Below are 21,232 nucleotides of genomic sequence, written 5' to 3'. Positions count from 1 at the left end.
CAATATGAACAATATTATTTTAGTGCCCTGGGAAAAAATTAGCAAGTCAAATATTGAGTCAGGCCTGCAGCACACATGCTAAGTAGATTGCTTTGATCTTATCCACACTAAAAGCTCCATTATTGAATTTAAAGTTGGTGAACACACATCAGACCCATATACAATGCATATCTGAATGCAAGTTTCAGAAGCAGGCGGTGTTTGGACAAAAGAGAGAAAATATCAAAGTTACAGCTGTGATTGAAACACAAATTTCCCCTCCCTCTTCTCTTGGGGCTGGAGGCCCTGCTGGCCAACCAAAATGTATTTGCTCCTTGGGACCTGCTGGTGGCTCCAGGAACACCTACTGGGCTTTCATCTTCCTGGAACCAACCCCCTAACTCAGCCTGAAGGACAGAGTTGGACACTTCACTCGCCGTAGGCACGTGCTGCCCACGGCATGGTGCCCTCTGGTGGCCACTTCTCCAGCAGGCCAGCCTTCCCATAGCCCAACTGCCCTCCATCTCCAGGCTGCTGTGGCGGGAAGAGAAACTTTCCAGGGCCATGGGGATGGTGGCCTTGCTTGTGAGGGCAGGAATCTGCTGAAAGGTGGAATGTTACTGACCCAACGGGCTCAAAGAGAAACCTCCTAGTATGGTCAACTTCCTATATAGGATACACTCCTTAAAAGGCAAACATGCCGGCGCCGTGGCTCAATAGGCTAATCCTCCACCTTGCGGCGCCGGCAAACTGGGTTCTAGTCCCGGTTGGGGCGCCGGATTCTGTCCCGGTTGCCCCTCTTCCAGGCCAGCTCTCTGCTATGGCCAGGGAGTGCAGTGGAGGATGGCCCAGGTGCTTGGGCCCTGCACCCCATGGGAGACCAGGAAAAGCACCTGGCTCCTGGCTCCTGCCAGGATCAGCGCGGTGCGCCGGCTGCAGCGGCGGCCATTGGAGGGTGAACCAGCGGCAAAGGAAGACCTTTCTCTCTCTCTGTCTCTCTCTCACTGTCCACTCTGCCTGTCAAAAAAAAAAAAAAAAAAAAAAAAAAAGGCAAACATGGGGGTGGGGTGGGGTGGGTGGGTACTTGGTCTAGAGGTTCAGGTACCACTTAGAATGCCTGCATCCTGTATGGGAATGCCTGGGTTCAAGTCCTGGCTCCATTCCCAAAATTCCAGCTTCCAGCTAATGCACACCCTGGGAGGCAGCAGGTGATGGATGGCTCAAGTGGCTGGGCTCCCAGCTTTAGCCTGGCCCAGCCTTTGGGGAGTGTAGCAGTGGACAGACAATCTCTGTCCGTCCATCACTCTTTCAAATATTTTTTTTTTTTTAAAAAGCCAAACATCGAAAGCATATCCTAAACCAGAAGTTGATGAAGTCTGACCCTGAGATTACATCAGCCTCTGGTTTTTGTCAAGTCCAAGAGCTAAAGACGGATTTTACATTCTTAAATAGTTAAAAATGTGCTATCATGTGAAACAAGAATGTTGTGAGAAATCCAACTTTTAATGACCATAAATGAAGCATCGCAGCCCGGGCCACAGGCGCTCCTTACAGCAGCAGAACCGAGCCGCTGTGCTGCCCCTGGGGTGGCCACAAGACTAACGGTGTTGGCCGTCTGTCTGTTTACAGACCAAGTTTGTCGACCTCTCCCAAACAATTCCACTGTCCCGGGGCCGAAGCCTGTGCTGGTGCCCAGCCCGCCCACTGCCCACCGGCATGACCAAGGCCAACCCGCCTCAGCTCCCCCTCCCAGAGACTTACCATTTTATTATTGATTTCATGGAAATGAATCTCACAGACTTTCTCCACAACGTCTTCATTCTCAAAAGTGACAAAGCCGAACCCTGAAGGAAACAGGGAAAGGAGAAAACAGAGAGGAGGGGTGAGTGCGGATCCTGCGGGCCCCACGCTCCTCCCCTGGTCCTGCAGCCTGCCCAGGCCTCTGGGCAGCGGGTAGGTGGGCCGGTCCTAGGACGGCCTGGAGGATGAGGCAATGATTTCTCACTTGTACCCAGCACCCTTCCAACAGCGCGGAAAAGCTAATGACTGCACCCACATGCGGCGGGCACTGCGCGGCTGACATGTGCCCGGAAGCAAAAAAGACATTTCCTTGTCTGTTATTGACAAGGGCCGGAGCGCAGGGAGGCAGGCGGGCGGGCTCCTCACCGCGGGGCCGTTCTCGCCAGCCCTCGGGTCGGCCTCCGGAGGGAGGAGGCGATTTGTCCTTTTCTTCCTGAATTACTTCCTCTAATACCTCATCAGGACATCCTGAGGCCCAGAAGAAACTATTAAAAGTTCCAGGCCTCTGTTCTGCGCAGGCATCCTTTTTCCACTGCTGCTTCAAAAGCGCGGTGGATCTGGGGCAGTTTAAGGCTGTTTGAAGCCTGCTGTCAGCCCGTCAGCTATCCACTGTATTTACGCGGCTGGAGACTGGCTTGCTGGATGAGCTGCACTGAAGAAGCCTGGCAGCTGGCTGCGGCTCCGCTTGCTGAGCGCCTCTCCCTGCCCCCCTGCCCCTGCCTTTCTTCTCTTCCTGCCCCTGGCGGCCTTTCCAGCGGGCGGCCCCATCTGGGACCCTTGCTCTGCAAGCCACATGGACCCACACGCAGGGGCACACCCCCTCTCGGGAAGAACACAGCAGCAGTTAGCACTGATGTACAGGAAACACAGGCAGTGGTGTGGATGTGCTGACAGGAGGCAGGAGCGCTGGGTGCCCGTTCTGACTCCGCACCTAATTTATGTGCAGTCCTGGGGAGCCACTTCCCCTCTCTGAGTCTCTATTTGACATCTGTCAATTAAAGCGGTGCGAGTGGACGCTGGGTCCCCTCCCTTAGATTCTAACCCGAGGCAGGATTTGTAAGGTCCTGCTGTAGACTGAAGTGTATGTGTTTTTGTGTGTTGCCCCATTCCCCAGATTTCTATATTGAGATCCTCACTACCAATATGACTATAACAGGAGGCCTCGGGGAGGTGACCAGCTCTGAAGAATGGAGACCCCAGAACGTGATTAGCTGCCCACTCCTTACTAAGACTCGGGAGCTTCAGTGTTCTCTGTCCCATGAGGACACAACGAGAAGGCGGCCACCTGCAGCCAGGAAGGGCGCCCTCACCAGAACTGCCCGTGCTGGCGCCCTGACCTCAGCCCTCCAGCCTCCAGAATGGAGAGAGATGAACTGCTGCTGCTTAAGAGCTGGGTTGCTTTGTTCAGGGACCCTGATTACCAAGACACTCTCCTCCCCAGAGATGTAAGCTGGTGGAATCCAGAGCTAGACAAACCGAATGCAAAGAAAACACTGGCTGCTTTCACATCCTGAGAACTGGTGTTTCCCATCAAAGAGTAAAACACAGATGCTTTCTTTGCGAGCTTCTGCATCTGCTTTGGGTCCCAGCAGCCCAAAGTCAAGTCGGAATTGCTCAAGCCCCTCCAGCTCATGGATCTACCTCTCCCACCACCATCTTCCAAGAAGCACCAGGGACCAAGGCGCTGATCCATGGAGCTCCCACATCATAGCTCCTGCAGAGCCTAGAAGATTCTTCAAGAATAGAATGAAAAAAAGGCCACCTCTTGCTCTCAATTTCCAGAAGGCAAGGGCCATGCACAAATCTTCATTTTTATCACAGGTCATTTATTACCACACTCCAAATACCAAGCCCATGTTCCCAGCACAGGGGGCCCCGCCTACTACCGACATCTAGAGTAGATGCCAGTCAAGCCATAAAGAGGAAAACAGGTATTGGCTGCCGGAGCTCAAAGCTGGTAGGTAAGTCTGTCTCGGCCTCACCAGGAAAGCTGGGTCCTCAGTAATGACACAGGCCTAAAGCAGGCATCAGGCATGACATGCTGTTTAAAATGAGGTCCAATGAAAAGTCTTCCCCCAGGTTTATGCAAACACTTCCCCCCAACATACACACGCACACACACACACACACACACACCCTCAAACTGGGTCCCTGTAGAACTACAAGACTGGGTCCCTCTCTTTGGGCATCTCCATCTCCATCTCTCGGTCCTCAGACCCCTGAGAGCCACATCCACTGAGAGTCCTCAGATACTTCTCTCTGCTCTTAGGCCTTCTTCAAGCACCTGCGGTTTCTGGGGATGGGTCCAGCTGGCCCTCCTCCGGTCAGCTGCCATCAGCCTGGGTTGAGAGGGGTGTGAAAACCATCATGGTAAACTCTGCACCCCTGGAGCACACAGCTGGGGACCTGTATCTTTCTGACCAATCTCCTTCTCCTTGAGCCCACACGCAGGGATGAAGACCTCAGGCCTTCCAGAGCCCCAGGGAGGGAGGGGCGGCACCGCAGAGGACACAGGAATCAAGGGCAGAGTGCAGCCTCACTCTCTCCAGGTCCCCACATGGTGCTGAGGCTCTGCGCATCCTGCGGATCCATGTGAGTCACTGCCATGCCCCCCCCCCCCCCCCCCGCTCCCCGGATGCCTGCCTGGCTGCACCTGTGCCAGTGGGGCAGCTACAGAGGGCAAGTAGACCAGGTCTCCATAAGCAGCAGCTGCCAGAGGATGCCCTCAGGGGGACCCAGCCCTCCCTCCCCACCCTCACCTCTAGCCTGTGGGCCTCTCAAGGTCTCACCTGCTTTTGAAGGCCATCTCTCTGGCCTGGTCCCAAATCTAAGTACTTTTCCAGACTGGGCCAGTTTTTAGGGGACCTCACCGCTAATCAGGGCAGTGTACAGGGTCAACAGTAGCCCTTCAAATACATATCCATGTCCTAACCCCCAGCACCATGATTTTGACCTTATTTGAGGGAGGTGTTTGCAAGTTAAGGATCCCAGGACAGATTATCCTGGATTTAAGGTAGATTTAATGGTAAGTGTCCTTACAAGAGAAAGGAAAGGGAGATTTAAGACACAGAGAAGCACAGAGAGGCCATAAGAGAGGCAGGCAGAGTGGAATCCTGCAGCCATAACCCGAGGCCATCTGGAGCCACCGGAAGCTGGATGAGGCAAGGACAGATTGTCCCCAAGAACCCCTGGAGGAAGGGAACAGTGTGTGTTGTTTTAAGGCACCAAGCTTGTAATGTGCTGTGGCAGACGCAGGGCACTGAGATGGTGAGGTCACAGGTGTCTGCTGTCCACAGCCGTGGGCCCCGCAGCACCTCCTCCTGCCAGGCCTGCTGACTCGCTCAATCGTGACCCTCTGGTCAGAGGACAGCAGAGTGTAGACAATGAACAGAACCCAGTCTGGCTCTCAGAAAGAATACCAAGTCAGTGCCAGCACAGGACCACCTCCCCATGAGCCAGCGGACCCTGCTGTGAAGCACACACTTTCAGTCCTGGAACCAAAGCCAAGGGTGAGCCCATCAATGCGAGGAGATGGGGTGGGGCCAAGGTCAAGCTCCTGCTGCTGGACTCCTGCCTGGTCTACCGTGCCAATCACCGTCTTCACCCGTGGCTCAGTCCACTCAGGACTCTGCCACCCCGATTTCTCACCCTGGGCCACTCTGCAGACAGGAGGAAGCCCAGCCCAGCTAGGAGACTGGCATTAAAATGCAGACTGTCACACCGGGATGGGCTGGGGCAGGACTCCACGCAGCATTTCAGATTCTCACTCTGATGTTCTCCCGGCTGGTCCCTTCCCTTAACCCCACAGGACTCAAAATACAAGGATCACAAAAATGATTTTCCTGATTAAAAGAGATAGCCTGGATTTCAGGCCTGTGTACCCTGGACGCATAACAATTCGGTGATGCCAAGACTCATTTGCAGATTTTTAAAGATCTATATTGTTTCAACATCCCTGTCTGTTTGGCCTGAATAGAGCAAACAAACTTGATTATGTCTAAAATATTTATTTATTCCATTTGGGGGAAGCAAAGAGGCAAAGAAACACTTAATTATCAATAAGTGTTATTCCTTAATGTATAATCATTTTTATCTCGCAGGTGCATTATCGTTTACAAAAAGCGAGTGACTCACTGGGTGGGCAACACCCTAAATAAACTGAGGAATGAAGGACAAAAACCACAGGAGCAGAAACTTGGGGGTGCAAGACATCTTTGTTTGCATCATTGTCTTTTTTAATTGAAATAATTGAAATGAATATAAAATTTAATTGAAATGAACATAAAATTCAGCGTCCAACCCGGCGTCATCAGGTACCCCTGTAGTGTGCAGCCAGCACCCCCTCCCCCCATCTCTTAGGCTTTTTTCATCATCTCCAACTAAAACTCGGTACCTGCTGAGCCCTCATGCCCCATTCCCTCTCCCCTGAGACCCCCTGTTCTGCTTTGCTGTGAACACGTCCATGCCAGGCACCTCCTAGGTGGGGAAGCCACAGCGTTTGTTCTTTCATGAATCTCCCTTAGCCCAGTGTCCTTGAGGCATCTCAGTCCTTGGAAAGAGCCGCTAGTGTGGAGGCCTGGGTGGGCTGGGGTTGGGAAGTAAGGTTTATTTCTCCCCAGATTTTCCCGAGAGAGGGCCCCAGAGAGAATCAGAAACACAGCTTCACCAAGGCTATCCAAAGGAGGCATGGTAAGAGGAACACAGTTCTCACTCACACGCACGGCCTGAACAAGCTATTGGCACCTGGAGATGCCCTGGCTTCTCCCGGCCCTGCACAGCAGGCCGACCTGAGGGCCGGCAACTCCACCAGGGCTCTTGGTGGGGGCAGGGGGCTCCCATGAACCCCCTGCTCTATTTCTCACCTCCTCTAGTCTGAAGGCACCTCCTGGAGCCAGAGCCCTCCTCCCCAGGTATTGAAACCCACTTAGGCCGCCACTCAGAGCAGGGGAACCCCAAGACTAATCATCGGAGGTGCTGCAGCAACAAAGGGGCAAAACATGGCGGGACAACAGACCAGCTCCCCCCGAGACCCTTCTCAACTGACCTCAGCAAAGCAGCACCTGCCCGGCCTCTCCTAACTTCCCACCTTAACTGCACCCCCACTTCCGAGGGTCTCTAGGAGCCAGAAAAAGTGGGACAAAGAAGGTGACAGAAAGTTAATCCCAAACACAAAGGGATTTAGATATAAATAGGATAGCAGTTGACAGGGAGCATTTAAAAGTGAAATTCTCTTGAATGAAGCTATAATAAGCTCTACTTAAGAGATAGGCACTAAAGGGAGACACATTTAACCCTCTTTCATTCAAATGGACAAAACTGAATATTCATGTCAACAATGCACAGCTACAAAAACACACACACAGAGGAAGAGAACAGGAGTCTGAAAATAAGATAGCTCAAGAGTGAAACAACAGGCACAGTCCTTGTACTTAACTTACAGAGGTTTTCTTTCTTTTTTCTTTTTAAGGTTAAGAAGGGAAAAATGGAACTAGCTTCCTCCTAGCCTCTAAAATAATGTCTTTTTCTTATCACAGAGGTCAATGAACTAAGAGGCTATCACACAGAGCTGAATGCGTCTTCAGTGAAAATCAATGCAAGTCAGGAGTTAACACACTTGGTTAATGGAGGGAGAAAAAAAAAGAGGCAGGAAAAAAAAAGGCTGTCAAATTTATTCTGAGCATCCCATGAGGAATTTAAGGAATGTGTATGTAAGAATATTTATAACTCACGCTATTAACCCAGTGCTGGGGAAAGCAGCAGTATCCATGGGCTGCTTCCGGCTTCAACAGCAACTCCTTGGTGGGGGTGTGGGAGCACTTTTGAATTGTCTCTTATGTGCCACTCTACCTTGTCTCTAAGGCAACCCCCTTGAACCTGGGGGTTGTAGTTTCACATGGCCCCACCCTGCTTTTCTGGGGCAGGTGGTCAGGGTCTCCCTTGGATCAGCAAGGGTTCAGATGGAGGCATGGCGGTCTGTGTGCTTCATCGCCAGGAGTTGACCCCAGGTGACCGTGTGTGCATGAGCAACATTTCACCTAGGGTGCCCCTTCCCACCCCGACTCAGAGTATTTCTGAGCCAGAGCTGGCATTGTGGAGCAGTGGGTCAAGTTGTCATTTGCCACACTAGCATCCCATGGAACACTGGTTCGAGTTCTGGCTGCTCTACTTCTGATCCGGCTCCCTGCAAATACTCCTGGAGGACAGCAGAGGATGGTCCAAATATTTGGACCCCTGCTATCCACATGGGAGACCCAGATGGAGTTCCTGGCTTCTGGTTTCACCTGGACCAGCCCTAGCTGTTACAGACATATGGGGGAGTGAACTAGCTGCCAGCAGATGGAAGATTCATATTCTCTCTCTCTCTCTCCATCTATATTTGTTCCTTTGCCTTTAAAATAAATAAATAATTTTGGCAGCTGGTGGTGTGCCATAGTGGGTAAAGCTGCCACTTGCAACACTAACATTTCATATGGGCAATGGTTGTTCTCCGCTCTACTTCCAATCCAGCTCTTTGCTAATGGCCTTGGAAAAGCAGAGGAAGACAGCCCAAGTGTTTGGGCCCCTGCCACCCATGTGGGAGACCCTGATGAAGCTCTTGGCCCCTGGCTTTGACCTGGACCAGCTCTGGGTTTTGTGGCCATCTGGGGAGTGAATAACCAGATGGAAGGTTTCTCTCTCTGTCTCTCTCTCTCTGTAATTCTAACTTTCAAATAAATAAATAAGTCATCAAATAAACAAAATATTAAAAAAAATATTTCTGAGCTACCTCTCCAGGTTACAGCAGGTTTGGCAAATCAGTTGTCTTGCAGCCCTAAATGGAGAAGATTCTAGGCCCCCGTGGGCTCACCCAGGCACAGAGGAGATGAGCAGCGTGCAAACGCTCAGCAGGGACAGGAGTGGCTTCACGGGCCCTGGGTTTGCCCTAAGGAGAATATAATTCACAAGACTGATTGGTTCCAAGGAAAAAACAAGCTGCATTTCCAAAAGAAATGCCAAGTTTCTGATTATGGATGGCTGCTTTGGGATTCTGGCTGCACAATACCCTGACTTCAGTGAAATCCAGTCTGAGCTGCCAGCAATTTCCTGAGTACTCTCAGACATGAGGCAGCGGGGCGAGGGTGGGGCGCAGTCGGGCGAGGTCTGGTGAGGTGCACTTCGGCAAGGTGACAAAGTCTTTGGCCACCTAGGCAGGGATGGATGCCTGGCATCCCAACGTGCCTACTTATTTCCAGTCCACATGCTAATACTAACGTCAGCAAGAAACAGTGCACCAGTGCCTTAGTCATCTCATTCCACCCACACCCCTCCACCTGTGAGGCAGGAGTGACTTCTCCCAGTGTACAGATGAACAGCTGAGGCCCAACAAGGACCCCGAGTGCTCTCCACTGCAGCCCCACTCCCTTCCTGTGAAGGTGAACTACTCCACACTCAGGGATTCTGAACTCGTCCCAACCCTGGCTCTGCAACCCCGCCTCATCGCTGTTGCCTGTGGGCACACACCTGACAGGAGGCACCAGGCCATCACCCTCTCTCCGCCTGGCAGGAGAGGGCAAGGCGAGCATGTGAGGAAGCTGTGTCTGCCCATTCTGGTTACATACCTGCCTCCCCTGTGGCCTCTTGTGTCTGATTCCTTAAACCTACAGGCAGGTGGGGGAGGCACTAAACAAGGACTTGAATGCAGGGAAACAATGAAGCATGCCCTCTGCCAGTCCGACCTGGGATGGGCACGGGCTGAGTGGCGTCCCTGGACTTTTGCAACCACAGATCTGGCTGAAGCAGAGCTGGATCAGGAGTGTGAATGCTAGAGAATTCCTGCAGCCAACAGGCTCTCGCAGGAGTCAGTGGTCCCAGAGGGATGCACAGAGCGGCACTTAGTTCCCCAGCTTTATCAAGAACAAAGAACAAGGGCAGGCCTGCTGACCCACGTGGGACATACTCGGCCTTGGGGCTGAACAAAGCTGGTGAGGACAAAGATGTGCAGGCCAGAAGGCCCTCAGAGGCAGGCTCTTGCTACCACCCTCCTTGGAGGAAGCCCAACAAGCCAGCAATGGATGCGTGGAGCCTGCCGTCCGCCCCTCTGGCCCGCCCCCCTTCCCCCCCCCTCAGCTCCCACAGCCTTCTTCTTCCCTGCCCCAGCCCTCCTCCTCCCTGCCGTGTCCCCTCCGGGGTGGCATCACAGCATCCTTCATGCACCTGCTTCCTCGTTTACACCAGTAGTTTGGCAGCTGGTTGCTGTAAACTATAATAAAATGCCTTTCCAAAAAAATGAAGGAATGTGACCAGACACGCCAGACATCATGGTATTAAAGCCGTGTCAATTAATTTCTCCCCCTGCTTGATAAACGAGCCCCATTCCACCTCTTAATAATGAGGAGAGAAACAAGAAAAGTTGACACTTAGTTTAATTTATTTGCTCAACTTGCCTGATCATATTTCTTTCTGCCTTGCGGAGCTGGCTGGGGCTGTGGGGAATTACAAGTGGCTCGGGCACAGGCAAGGCGGCGATGGGTGTGAACCAACTCGGGCCTTTTTATTCCCGCACCCCGCTTCACCGGCAGGCAGAACTGGGCTCAGAGTCAGCCCACACCTGCGCCTCTCCAGCCACTGTTGGGGGGCCGGGCAAGTTGGGAACCAGGAGGGGAACAATCTCAGGTGTGTGGGGAACCAGATCCCAGGAGTGGCATTGTCGTCTCTCCAGTCCAGCTCCCTGCCAAGTACACGGGACTGAATTCCCTTTTAAAGAACCATCCAGCGAAGTGGGTGACGTTTGCCAGAGGGAAAGGTGCCTTGCTTCCCCTTCCCAGCTGGAGGACGCTCTGGCCAGCACCTGACCTTGACGTGGGAGGATAAATCTTCCTAATGCCAGGCAGTTTTTCCATGTGGCCACTGTAATCTGGGGACCATTTAGGGATACTCCCAGACCATACACTAAGGGGAAAGTGAAAGCCTCTAAACCAGTGTTTCTGGGTGTGGTCCCTGCAGCAGAGTCTGCTGATGGGGGAAGGGACTGTCAAAATGCAGGTGCCTGGGCTCCATGTGTCTCCATCCGGGTCTCTGTGGGTATTGCCCAGACATCTGCATTTTTGACCCAAGCCTCTGGTAATTGTGATACTGACAAAAGTCTGACTCCTGCCCCATGCTTCCCAATTCAGGATGAGCCAAACAGAAACCATCTGGTAAGAGATTCTAGAACAGTCTGTAAGAAAGAGAATTTTCTGGGTTCTTCTCCCATGAATTGAGAAACGAAATGTATTTTTAGGAAGTCTTTGACATCCCTTTCACAGGCAGCCCTCACCCAAGGCAGATTCAGGAGATGTGCTATCTCCCAGTCTCCCGGTTCATACTAAAGTGTAAATGACAGATTTCGCTTCCACTCCCAGAGGTATTGGTGGTTTACTTGGATCCAATATATACACAAAAGCCATGAAGTTCTACTTTGGCATTTCAAACAGGCATTTAGGTACTGGGAGATTTTTTTTTAAAAGCTGCTGGGGACCCTCCCTGAGCCTGGGTGTGTAGAGAGCTGTTATGTCATCAGAAGGAGGACAGAGGGGCAGGGGTCCTGCAGACACCACCCCGGAAAGGAGAGGGAGGCTGGAAAGGAAGAGAAAGAAAGGGAGGGGGAGAGAGAGAGACACTCAGTGGGGGTAGAGCGAGAGAGACCTCCATGCATCCATCCATCCCCAAACCATTTTTCTAAGAGAGGCACCTGCCGTGAATACTGATAGTGTGATTTCAAAGTGCCTGAGGCTGCAGAGAAACAGTCTCATCCCAGACTCTTGTTAACGGAGCGGGAAAAAGCACCTGTGATCCGGCCAGACAACCCCAACCTCATTTAATTCCAAGTGCGCTCTACAGCAGCGATTCTGTGAATGACACTTGTCAGGGCAGCAGATTAGTTCACAAACCTATTTTTTGTGCGTGGTGTTCCATCTTGGTCGGGAAAATAGTCAGTTCTTGGCGAGAGAGACACATATTACTGCTGTTAAGTGCCAATATAAACTCTGGGACGCAGTGGTAAATTCACCAAATTAAATCGCTAGACAACTGGCTCGGATCAGGACCCCGGCAGAAGGTGCCAGGGCTGCGGTGTGCGCCCAGCGGGGCAGAGGCGGCAGAGGTCGTGCGTGCAGCTGGAGCAAGGGCACGGGGACGTACCGCCTCCGCATATGCTCTAGAAACCACAGAGCCCCCGAGCGGCTTCAAGGGCCCCACCTGCACAGGCATGGCCTTCAGGCTCAGGGGACACGGGGCTCCAACTGGACACCTTTCCCAAAAGAGGTGGGTATCTGAGGGTTGGTGTCCTGAGCCACGTCCTGAGAAAGAGTGGGTTTCAACTCTGTCGCCTTCTGTGACACTCCAGCCCTGTCTGCTCAGTGAGCAACCTAGAAGGTAAGAGGGAGTTTCAGTCTGCTCGATGCCCCTGCTGTGGGCTGGAAATGGGCTTGGACTTTGGAGCCAGAAAGGTGTGAGCTCAAATCCGCTCCAGGAACAACTGGCCGTGTGACTCCGAGCAGGTCTTTCAACCACTCTGACCCTCAAGTATCTTCAACTCCCCATCCAGGAAGACTGCCTGAAAACACTGAACCTGGGAGGGCTTTGCCACCTCCTCCCATCAATCAGATGGGACTTCCTATGGCCTCTGCCCTGCCGGTTTCCATCTCCACACACCCTAACCCTTGCCTCTGTCCTGAGCCTCCCTCACTAGAATCCATGGACACATCTGTCAGGGAGGTGACCCCTGTGCTTGACCAGCTCTCCTGGTGGGAACAAGATTCAGGACAGGCAGAGGTGAGACAAGTCGCACGGTGAATTCCTAGGTCATCTTGTCACTTAGAAAGACCCTACTTGTGCTGTGGCATAGCGGGTAAAGCCACTGCCTGCAGTGCCAGCATCCCATATGGGTGCTGGTTCGAGTACCGGCTGCTCCACTTCCGATCCTGTAGCCTGGGAAAGCAGTAGAAGATGACCCAAGTCCTTGGGCTCCTGCACCCATGTGGGAGACCCGGAAGAAGCTCCTGGCTTCGTATCGGTGCAGCTGTGGCTGTTGTGGCCATGTGGGGAACGAACCAGAGCATGGAAGACCTCTCTCTCCCTGACTCTGCCTCTCTGTAACTCTGCCTTTCAAATAAATAAATAAATCTTTAAAAAAAAAAAAAAGACCCTAGTATGCATCTGTTTGGTAAAAGAAAAAATAAACAAAAAAATTTAAAAACCACATGCCACTCTTGAGTGTCACACTGTCACGCCCTGTGCTGGCTGGGCAGGGAGCAGCCACACTGGCCCTGTGCCCCCGCACTCACCCTCCACAGATGCCCACGCGCCTCCCATCTAGCAAGTTCTCAAGGAATGTTTACTGGCCACACATGAGGTTCTAAAAGTCCATCAGAAAACCACTACTTGGAAGCAGGTTTTCAGCACGGCCACAGATTATATGGCTTTTATTATGAGGTATGGTTTCAGAATAGTCCCAACTGACAGAGCCCTGGCTGGATGCCTGCCGCTCCCTCCACTCCCCTGCAGAGGGGTCACTTCTGCCGGCATCTCTGACCCTGCTGGCTGTGCTGCCTGCCAGAGGGCCTCACTGGAGCGTGTGGGCTGGCGGCCACCCCTCAGTTGCCTCTGACCGCGCAGCGGTCTGTGTGAGATACACGCACTTACCGCGGGGCGGGGTCTGGCGCACTTCATTTTATTTTTCTGGCTGTTAAGGAACTGCTCTTAACATCTGGAGGCCAGATCTCTCTAAGAAGTGGAGACAGCAGCCCAGGCAGCCTGGCTGGTTTTGCAGCTGTGCTGGGAGGGAGCCTGGGCTGCTCCCTAACCACCTCTGGCAAGGCCTGAGGAGTGGGGAGGAGGGAGGTGGTAGAGAGGCTGCAGGGCCACCTCCTGCAGTCTAGGGGGTGCTCTCCCGACCAGCAGCATCGGCACTGCCTGTGAACTTGGACATGCCGAGTCCCAGGCCCTACCCTGGCCCCAGGGAAGTTAAGTCTGTATTCTAACAAGCTCCCTCTGGGTGATTTTTATGCAAATTTAAATTTCAGAAGCACTGTTCTGGAACAGTAGTTCTCAATAGTGAGTGTTACATCAGAAATCACCTAGGATTTCAAACACTGCGATGCCCGGCTCCTATCCTCAGGATTGCGCGGGGTCTGGGGCTGCGCTCCAGCATCTCTGTTTCCAAATCTCCCAGATGATTCAGGAATAGAGTTCGGGTTAAGAAGCACCACGAGGGATGGGCGTTTGGCGCAGCTGCTAGGCTGCCACTTGGGACACCCACATCCCACAGAGTGCAGGGTGACAAGTCCCGCCTTGCGTCCCACTCAGACTCCTGCTAACGTGCACGTGGGAGGCAGCAGATGCTGGCTGAGGTGCCTGGGTCCCTGTCACCCATGTTGGAGATCTGGGTAGAGTAACTGGTTCCTGGCGTTAGCCTGGCCCATTCTTGGCTGTTGTGGCCATGGGGAGGGAACCAATGGATGGAGGATCTCCTTCCATCTCTCTCTCTGCCTTTCAAAACAAAAATGAAAATGAATTTAAAAAGAAATTAACGTTGGAGAAGAAAAAACAATGTCTACTCTATTTTTCTTCTAAAAATAACATGGACCGAGTGGTTCCAGTGCCTTCACATTTCCACGTCACAGGGATGCTTGTTTCAAGCAGTAGGCAACGTAATGACAGGGCCGAGGCCAGAGGGACACCTTACCCCGTCACTTGCTGCGAGCACAGCTGGGCCTGGGTGTGCACATCTGTGATCAGCACACAGATGTATGGGTTCAGTGACCACCAAGACACACAACGAGCAAATGGCAAAGAGAACATGGATTGAAAGTCTAGGCACCATGACAGCACCAGCCACCAACAAGACACATCCTGCTGGCCACCTCGGATCTCACCTCCTCCATGTGATGTGGTCACACGGGAGAGGCAGTAACCAGGTGAGTGAGGGAGAACCTGCTTTTCAACAGGAACTGATACTGCAAAGCCAGCACTTTGAAAACAAACGTTTGGAAAATATTTCTATTGTTAGAGGTGATTCTGTTGCTTACATTGCTGGAACTGGGTCACCTACAAAAGCTCTCATCTGGGCAAACTTTTAAAATGCAGAGGCAAAACTGTAAGGGCTTTTTTTTTTTTTTAAAGGTGAAACATTTCAGTGGATTTTGAACCCATTTGTGAAAAATACCAAAATGCACCACTTGATTAGCCTGCATGAAGGACTGATTGACATCAGGGAAGATGGAAATTTACAAGCGGAATTTCAACAAAATCCTTTGCATAATTGGAGGATGGGTTTCAAAAATTAGTACGATGATTTAGTCAGCACAGAGAACGTGCTCCTTGTGCTGTGATCTGTGGATCCAGTGGGGACTACTTTCAGGGATGCTGGGCATTAAAGCTAAGAATCCCAATAAGCAGAACTCAGAATCCAACCTTGTTCACATTGCTCTTACTATAAACATGTATTAATAATAAATGAAAATCTAAATATAGCTTATTTAAAATATATTCTACTATACTCCTATTTCTGCAGCTTTTATAATATGCATGATTTAATAACATAGAGGTACATGGACATACATAGAAAATTAAAGTAGATATATACAGGGCTGCATGCTACTTTTTTTCTGCATAATTAACAAGTTCTGGAGGTTCTTGTCCCAGGGGATGGGGGGTATGTGTGATGCCATGGACTCTAGTTCTGAGGCTAACCCATAGTCAGCGAGGCTACTAAAAGCCTGGGGCAGGGTAGAAGGAGGTCACTTCAGGGGCTGCCAGCTACTGACTCCTCCCCACACCCAAAGAGGGGCCTTTGGATAGGAGATTCATGGGACCTAAGAAGCAGCCAATCCCAAAATTTCCTGGGTCTCCCAGGCTGGGTGGCATAGACTGGGGGGCCTACCCCTTCAAACCAAGGACCAGCCTCTTGCACTTTCAGAGCAGCCATACCTGCGCTCTTCTTGATACAGTTTTCATAGCATTGTATCTTCATTAAAATTTTATTCTATTAGCATTCTGAATCCAAACCACTAAGTACATAATTGCTAAAACATGTGTTAAGCGCTGACTTTCGAAATGCCGGTTTTATCATATTGTTAATTAACAGAGAGAAGGATTAATACATTCACAGATCATTAGAAGCATTCAGTTCAATTTCATCAGCTCCTCCATGGGTGGGGGTGGTCTTCAGGGGCAACCCTTGGGATCTAAAGCAAAGACAGAACGGTTTCTGGGGGTTCACCCTCAGCCCCTGTGCAGCTGCTGAGCGCACAGAAAGGGGGAAGCCACAGACAGGGACTCAGGCTGTGTCTCTGGCTGAAGTCACTCAAAAGGGCCTGCGTGGGAGGGATTTGGGTGGGTAAGGAGAAAACACATCCTCCCTAAGGCAGACCAGAGAGGCTCAGGGACAACTGGGAGGGCCCCGGACTCCGATTTGAGGATGTGGCACAAATCCTGGATGAGCTGCTTTTCCCACTGTGGGACTGCAAACCATCCACCTCCCTGACCACGGGTCCCGTCCTGTGAAACAGGAACAGGGCTGCTCGGAGTTTTAAAGGAGATAGTGCGAGCTCCTATCGCTACACCTGCACAAAGCCATCGTCTTTAAGTAAGGATTTTGTACCCAATATTGCTTGGAGTCAATGAGCCACGAGCTGAGACGTGCAAATATCTTTGTGATCAATAAATGTTGATAGCAATGGTACTGGCCCCAGTGGGGTCTACTGCCAAGTGCCAGAGCCAAGCGACTTGGATGTAATTTTGGAGTTACCCTGCTGTCATCGCTACTGGAAACCTAGGCCAGAGGCTTACTCAGACCTCCCCCAACCCCGTCCTGGGAATTAGAAAGGCATCCAGGCATGAAATGCACTAAATGTCTTGTCTCTTCCCAAACGTCCAAATTACTTTAGCAGGGCCTGACGGTGGTGCTCCCAGTTCTGCACGCTTGATAATGAACCAGCCAGCCTGGCTGGGCAGCCAGCAAGTCCAGCATGTGAAGCTGGGGCTGGAGGGGGCAGGAGGGGGCAGGAATGAGGACGAGACCACATCCAGGCCTACAGAAAGCTGGGGCAAGTGCTCAAGTTGGGAGCCTGGGATCCAGGTGCAGCCTGGGGCTCAGATACACAAAATGTAAGGCATTTCTGCTTCCCCTTCATCAGCACACTTCCAGGAGGAAGACAGGGGCAGAGACAAGGCAAATGGGGTGATGACAAATGGGTTCACCCTGCCGGAGCTGGAAAGCACAAATCACAGTAAAGTACAAGTCCAAAAAAATAAGGAACACAGAGCAGCCTCTAGAAAGAAGAGAGTGTGTTAACTGGCTGCATTTTCTTTCTGGAACATTCATGCAAGGCTCCATGTATCTAGTATTTGAAAAGCTTCTTGGGATGGGCCTTCTGGAGTGTCGGGTATTATCTGTGTTCTGTGATGGTGAAGAGGCCCCTTATTTGTGAAGAGATTGTGACTGGGAAGAGTCTGGGTCTTGGGCTTGGCACTGCTCAGCTGTGCCTTGGTTTTGCATCCATAAAATGGGACAAATTACCGCACTACTGAAACAACATTACAGCATTGAAAGGAGGTGCACTGGAAGTTTAGTACAGCTCCTAGGTGGGGTCAGATGCTGATGCACGCGTGCCTCCCTGGAGGGCTATTTTCCCACTCACGGTGCCTTGCTGAAACGACTTAACACTGAGCCTGTGGGGTGACGTCTCCAGAAAGCAGCCGCCTCCAAGGGCAAGCTGCCCAGGATCCTAGCGCTTGAGCAGCACCTTTTCTATCGATCAAAGGTTGAGGGGCGGCGGAGCCCGGTTGAGGGCTGACTCCCCAGGAGAGAGTGCGGACGGCTGCCCTGCACAGGGCTGCCCTTCACTGGAGCTGGGTGTTTCCACTGTAGGTCAAGTGAGATGGCAAGGCCTGTGTCTCCACCGCCTGCTCCCACCGTCAAACCCAGGGGCCAGGCCATCTCTGCGTTCTCCAGAGAAGGCAGCCGAGAGCCAGCGGAGCGTTCCTCAACTTGAGGATCGCGGCGCACAGACAGCTGCGCCGGCCGCAGACACCACGAACTTCAGCTTCTCTGTGTGTGGGGCCTTAAGGAACCTCAGCTGTCATCCTTTCCTTAGTTTATTACCGAATTTCTAAAATATTACATTCTTTATTATATCCAAATTCACTTTATTGCACTTGACAATACAGATAATCACATACCATATGCTCCGATGTTCTGAAACCGATGCATGTTGACAGCAGTTTTTATTCATGATGCCTAATTCCATCCCATGCTCACAAGGAGGCATGCGAGCAGCCAGCCTGGTGCTAAGACTTCTGCCTAATAACAGATGAACAATACAGCAACTTTCCGAGACGCAAACCCCACCCCACCCCCCGCCATTCTCCATTTACTATGGGAAATAAAGGTACCTGAGCTGAAAAGATGGGTTTATGCAAGAGGAGGGCGCAGGTCCTCCGCCACCACCCACCTACTACTCCCAGGAGGCTTCTGATGATTTGCTGTTGTTCCACACTTATAAAACTTGATATCGAAGAGCGGTACTGGGCTGGTGCCAGGCAGCAAGGGAACTAATCACCCTGGCCCCCGCCGATGCCCCCCAAGGACACAGCACACAACGTCCCCAAGCTGTCATTAGGAGCCTCCCCAGCTTAGACTCTTGTTTTGCTACAAGCAAATGTTTGTCACTCTACCTCGGTGACACCCTCCCTCTTCTGTCCCCTGGGCATCCCTTGTGTCTCCAGTTAGTGCTAGGCTTTCTGGAGAAGGGCTGATACCTGCCCCCACACGCTGCCACCTTTCAGGCAGAAAGGCCAGGCCAGCAGGAGCCGTCCGTGCCCGCAGCTCCTACCCGCGGGGCCCTGCGCCCCGCGTCTGCGGATGGACGGCTGGAGCAGAGGATGGATAATTTAGCAATGATCCTCCCAGTGCCGCCGTGGTGCCCAGAACAAACAATGCCCTTCCACGCGTCCCCTAACTAAGCGCCTTCATTTGCTTCAGAGAAGCACTCAGACACCCGTAAGCCCCCTGGATCATGTCGAGCGTTGTGGGCGAGAGCTGGGGCTGTCACCGGCAGAGGCGACTCCAATTTATGGGTTCTTAAAGCTTTAATATCTAGATGTTCGCCTTCCCCGCAGATAGACAAGGGGGCCAAGCGAGAAGAGCAGCCCACAGCGCAGCGGCAGCGGAGTGGAGCTTCACAATCCTCCTCCCGAGTAATGGGATTTCTGCACGTGGGGAGGGGAGCCAAGCCCTCTCTTCAAGGAGCTCTTGGCTGTTTCTCCAAAGCTTTGCTTGCAGGTGGTGGGCGAGGAAAGAGATGTTATCCCAACAGTCTCTGGAGGAGCCAGTGGCCCACTGTGAAGGAGGGAGAGCAGTGTGCAGCAATGCTTCCTTGCCACCCACACAGGAGACCAAATGAATGAAGAGCCCCTTCCACTAGGTACCTGCTGTGCTCTTGCACAGCCCAGGTTACAGCCCTTCTCCTTAAGTAAAAATCTACTTCTCCTCTGGGCCTACATCAAGACTCCAGGAAGAGCTTTCTCTGTGCTAATCATCTCCGGCAGGGAGGGGCTCCTCCTACCATCTCCAAGGGTTTGGGGTAATTTTAAAATGATTATTTGTTTTTTGTTTCCTGCTTTTCTCTGGCTTGTCTGTCACACATTGAGTATGATGGTAAATAACTGGTAACTAAGCCAGTAGCTACTTGAGAGACCAGGGCTTACAAAACAATCTCCTAAGAATTCTGAAACATTCTTGATTGGACTCCACTGGTCTGGAAATGAGACAGTGAGGGCCAGGGTGGGCTTTTCCTAAAGCTGGGCCCATGTGGGGTTGGCAAAGCAGCCCTGGTCCTGCCTCCTTGCACCCCTTGGCATTCCATAAAGACAGTGACTTTAAGAGGGAGGCTTCTCGGGGTGGGCGCTGTGGCACAGCAGGTTAGGCCACTGCTTGGATGCCTGAATTCCATACCAAAGTGCCTGGTTCAAGCCCTGGCGTCTCTGCTTCCAATCCAGTTTTCTGGCAATGCACCTGGGAGGTGGAAGATGATGGCCCATGTACTTGGGTCCCTGTTGCCCACATGGGAGACCCGGATGGAATTCCCAGCTCCTGGCTACAGCCTGGCCCAGCCCCAGCTGTTGTGGGCTTTTAGACAGTGAATCAGCAGATGGAAAATCTCTTTTTCTCCCTCCCTCCCCGTCTGTCACTCTTTCAAGTAAATAAATAAAGAGTTGGGCTTCTTGCAATGTTGCTGAATTCTTCCTTCCAGCGCCAGCCTCTCTCTCCTCCCTCTCGGTCCTGTCATTCAAGGCCTGCAATAGGCCATCAAGAGCCCCAGGAGCCAACACAGCTGTCTTGGTTCTTATTCTCATCTCTTCTGCCCCCTCAAAAATTCCTCCCGTAACCAAGAGATTTCCTCTGATGTAGTCCACATTGTCAGTGTCCCTCCTAACACAGGACGCCCCAATAAGCATGATACTCCGCATGGGGTCCAGCAATGCTCTGCACACGCTCCCTTCTGTGCAGGCTGCCCCTGGTGGCTTCCTCAGCAGCTCCGTCACCTGGCTGCCTTCAACACAGTGCAGGATCAAGTACGACCCACATACCCAAATCGTGCACTATCCAACCTTCATTTGTTTGCCTTTCTTTAGAGCATAAATAAACTTTAGTTGGAATTTTCTGATTCTACAAGTAATACTTTGGTCCTAGAAACTATGAAAAACATTTATCCCTATGAGAAACACTCATTGCATACCTGCTGTCTCCTGAACCCTCAGGATACAACGCAGAGTAAGACCCAGACTCCACTTTCAAGGTTGGGGAAAACACACAACCACAGTGCCCACTGCCGGTGTGAAAGAAGGCAGTGACTGTGGGCGTGGCCCCGGAATTCTGCTGGCCTTGGGCACTACCATGTCCCATGCCCTCGGTGGGTGCCAGCAGAACACTGCTCAAGAAATACTGACCCCAGGAATGAATGGCTTCAGAGCACGACCTTCAGTCTCCTCTCTCACATACAAATGACGTTCTTTCTCAAGACCGAGTCAGGGATGACCAGAGGCCAGTCAGGACCAGAGCAAGTATAAAGCAGAGAAAAAGAATCTTGGCTCCTTCCTCCATCCATCAGCGCCTTCTTTTCCAATTTCCACCCACAGCCTTGTCCCAGAGGGCAGAATCTGCTCAGCTGGAGGTCTGAGGTGCAGAAGAGTAAGAACACTGAGAAAGAGCAGGCGGAAATCGACTGCAGGAACCTCGGGCCTGGCCACACCCAGCCATCTTCCTCCTCGGGCAAGCCCACCTGCACAGGCTTTGGTGACGCTCCCATTCCTCCGGGTGCCAGTGGCTGGGCATTGCCACACGGCGACGGAAAGATGAAACTGCAGCAGATTCACTCTGCTCCCAGTGAACAGCCACACCCAGCCAAGTCAACTTTGGTTTTGCCACTTCCAC

The 21,232-nt window shown here is 52.0% G+C and overlaps 1 protein-coding gene across 23 annotated transcripts in view; it reads right to left on the bottom strand.

Annotated features, from left to right (window-relative positions):
- Positions 1–21,232, bottom strand: part of MSI2 (musashi RNA binding protein 2) — a 397,399-nt gene that overhangs the window by 75,803 nt on the left and 300,364 nt on the right. For all 23 annotated transcript variants that reach the window (XM_051824830.2, XM_051824832.2, XM_051824831.2 and 20 more), the window contains one exon: positions 1,741–1,823. In XM_051824830.2, coding sequence (XP_051680790.1) covers positions 1,741–1,823 — 83 coding nt within the window. The remainder of the gene's footprint in view (positions 1–1,740; positions 1,824–21,232) is intronic.

This window comes from Oryctolagus cuniculus, chromosome 17 (genome assembly GCF_964237555.1).
Source record: "Oryctolagus cuniculus chromosome 17, mOryCun1.1, whole genome shotgun sequence".
Taxonomy (NCBI): domain Eukaryota; kingdom Metazoa; phylum Chordata; class Mammalia; order Lagomorpha; family Leporidae; genus Oryctolagus; species Oryctolagus cuniculus.
The sequence above is the reverse complement of the archived record's forward strand: the minus strand, read 5'-3'. Positions and strand labels throughout refer to the sequence as shown.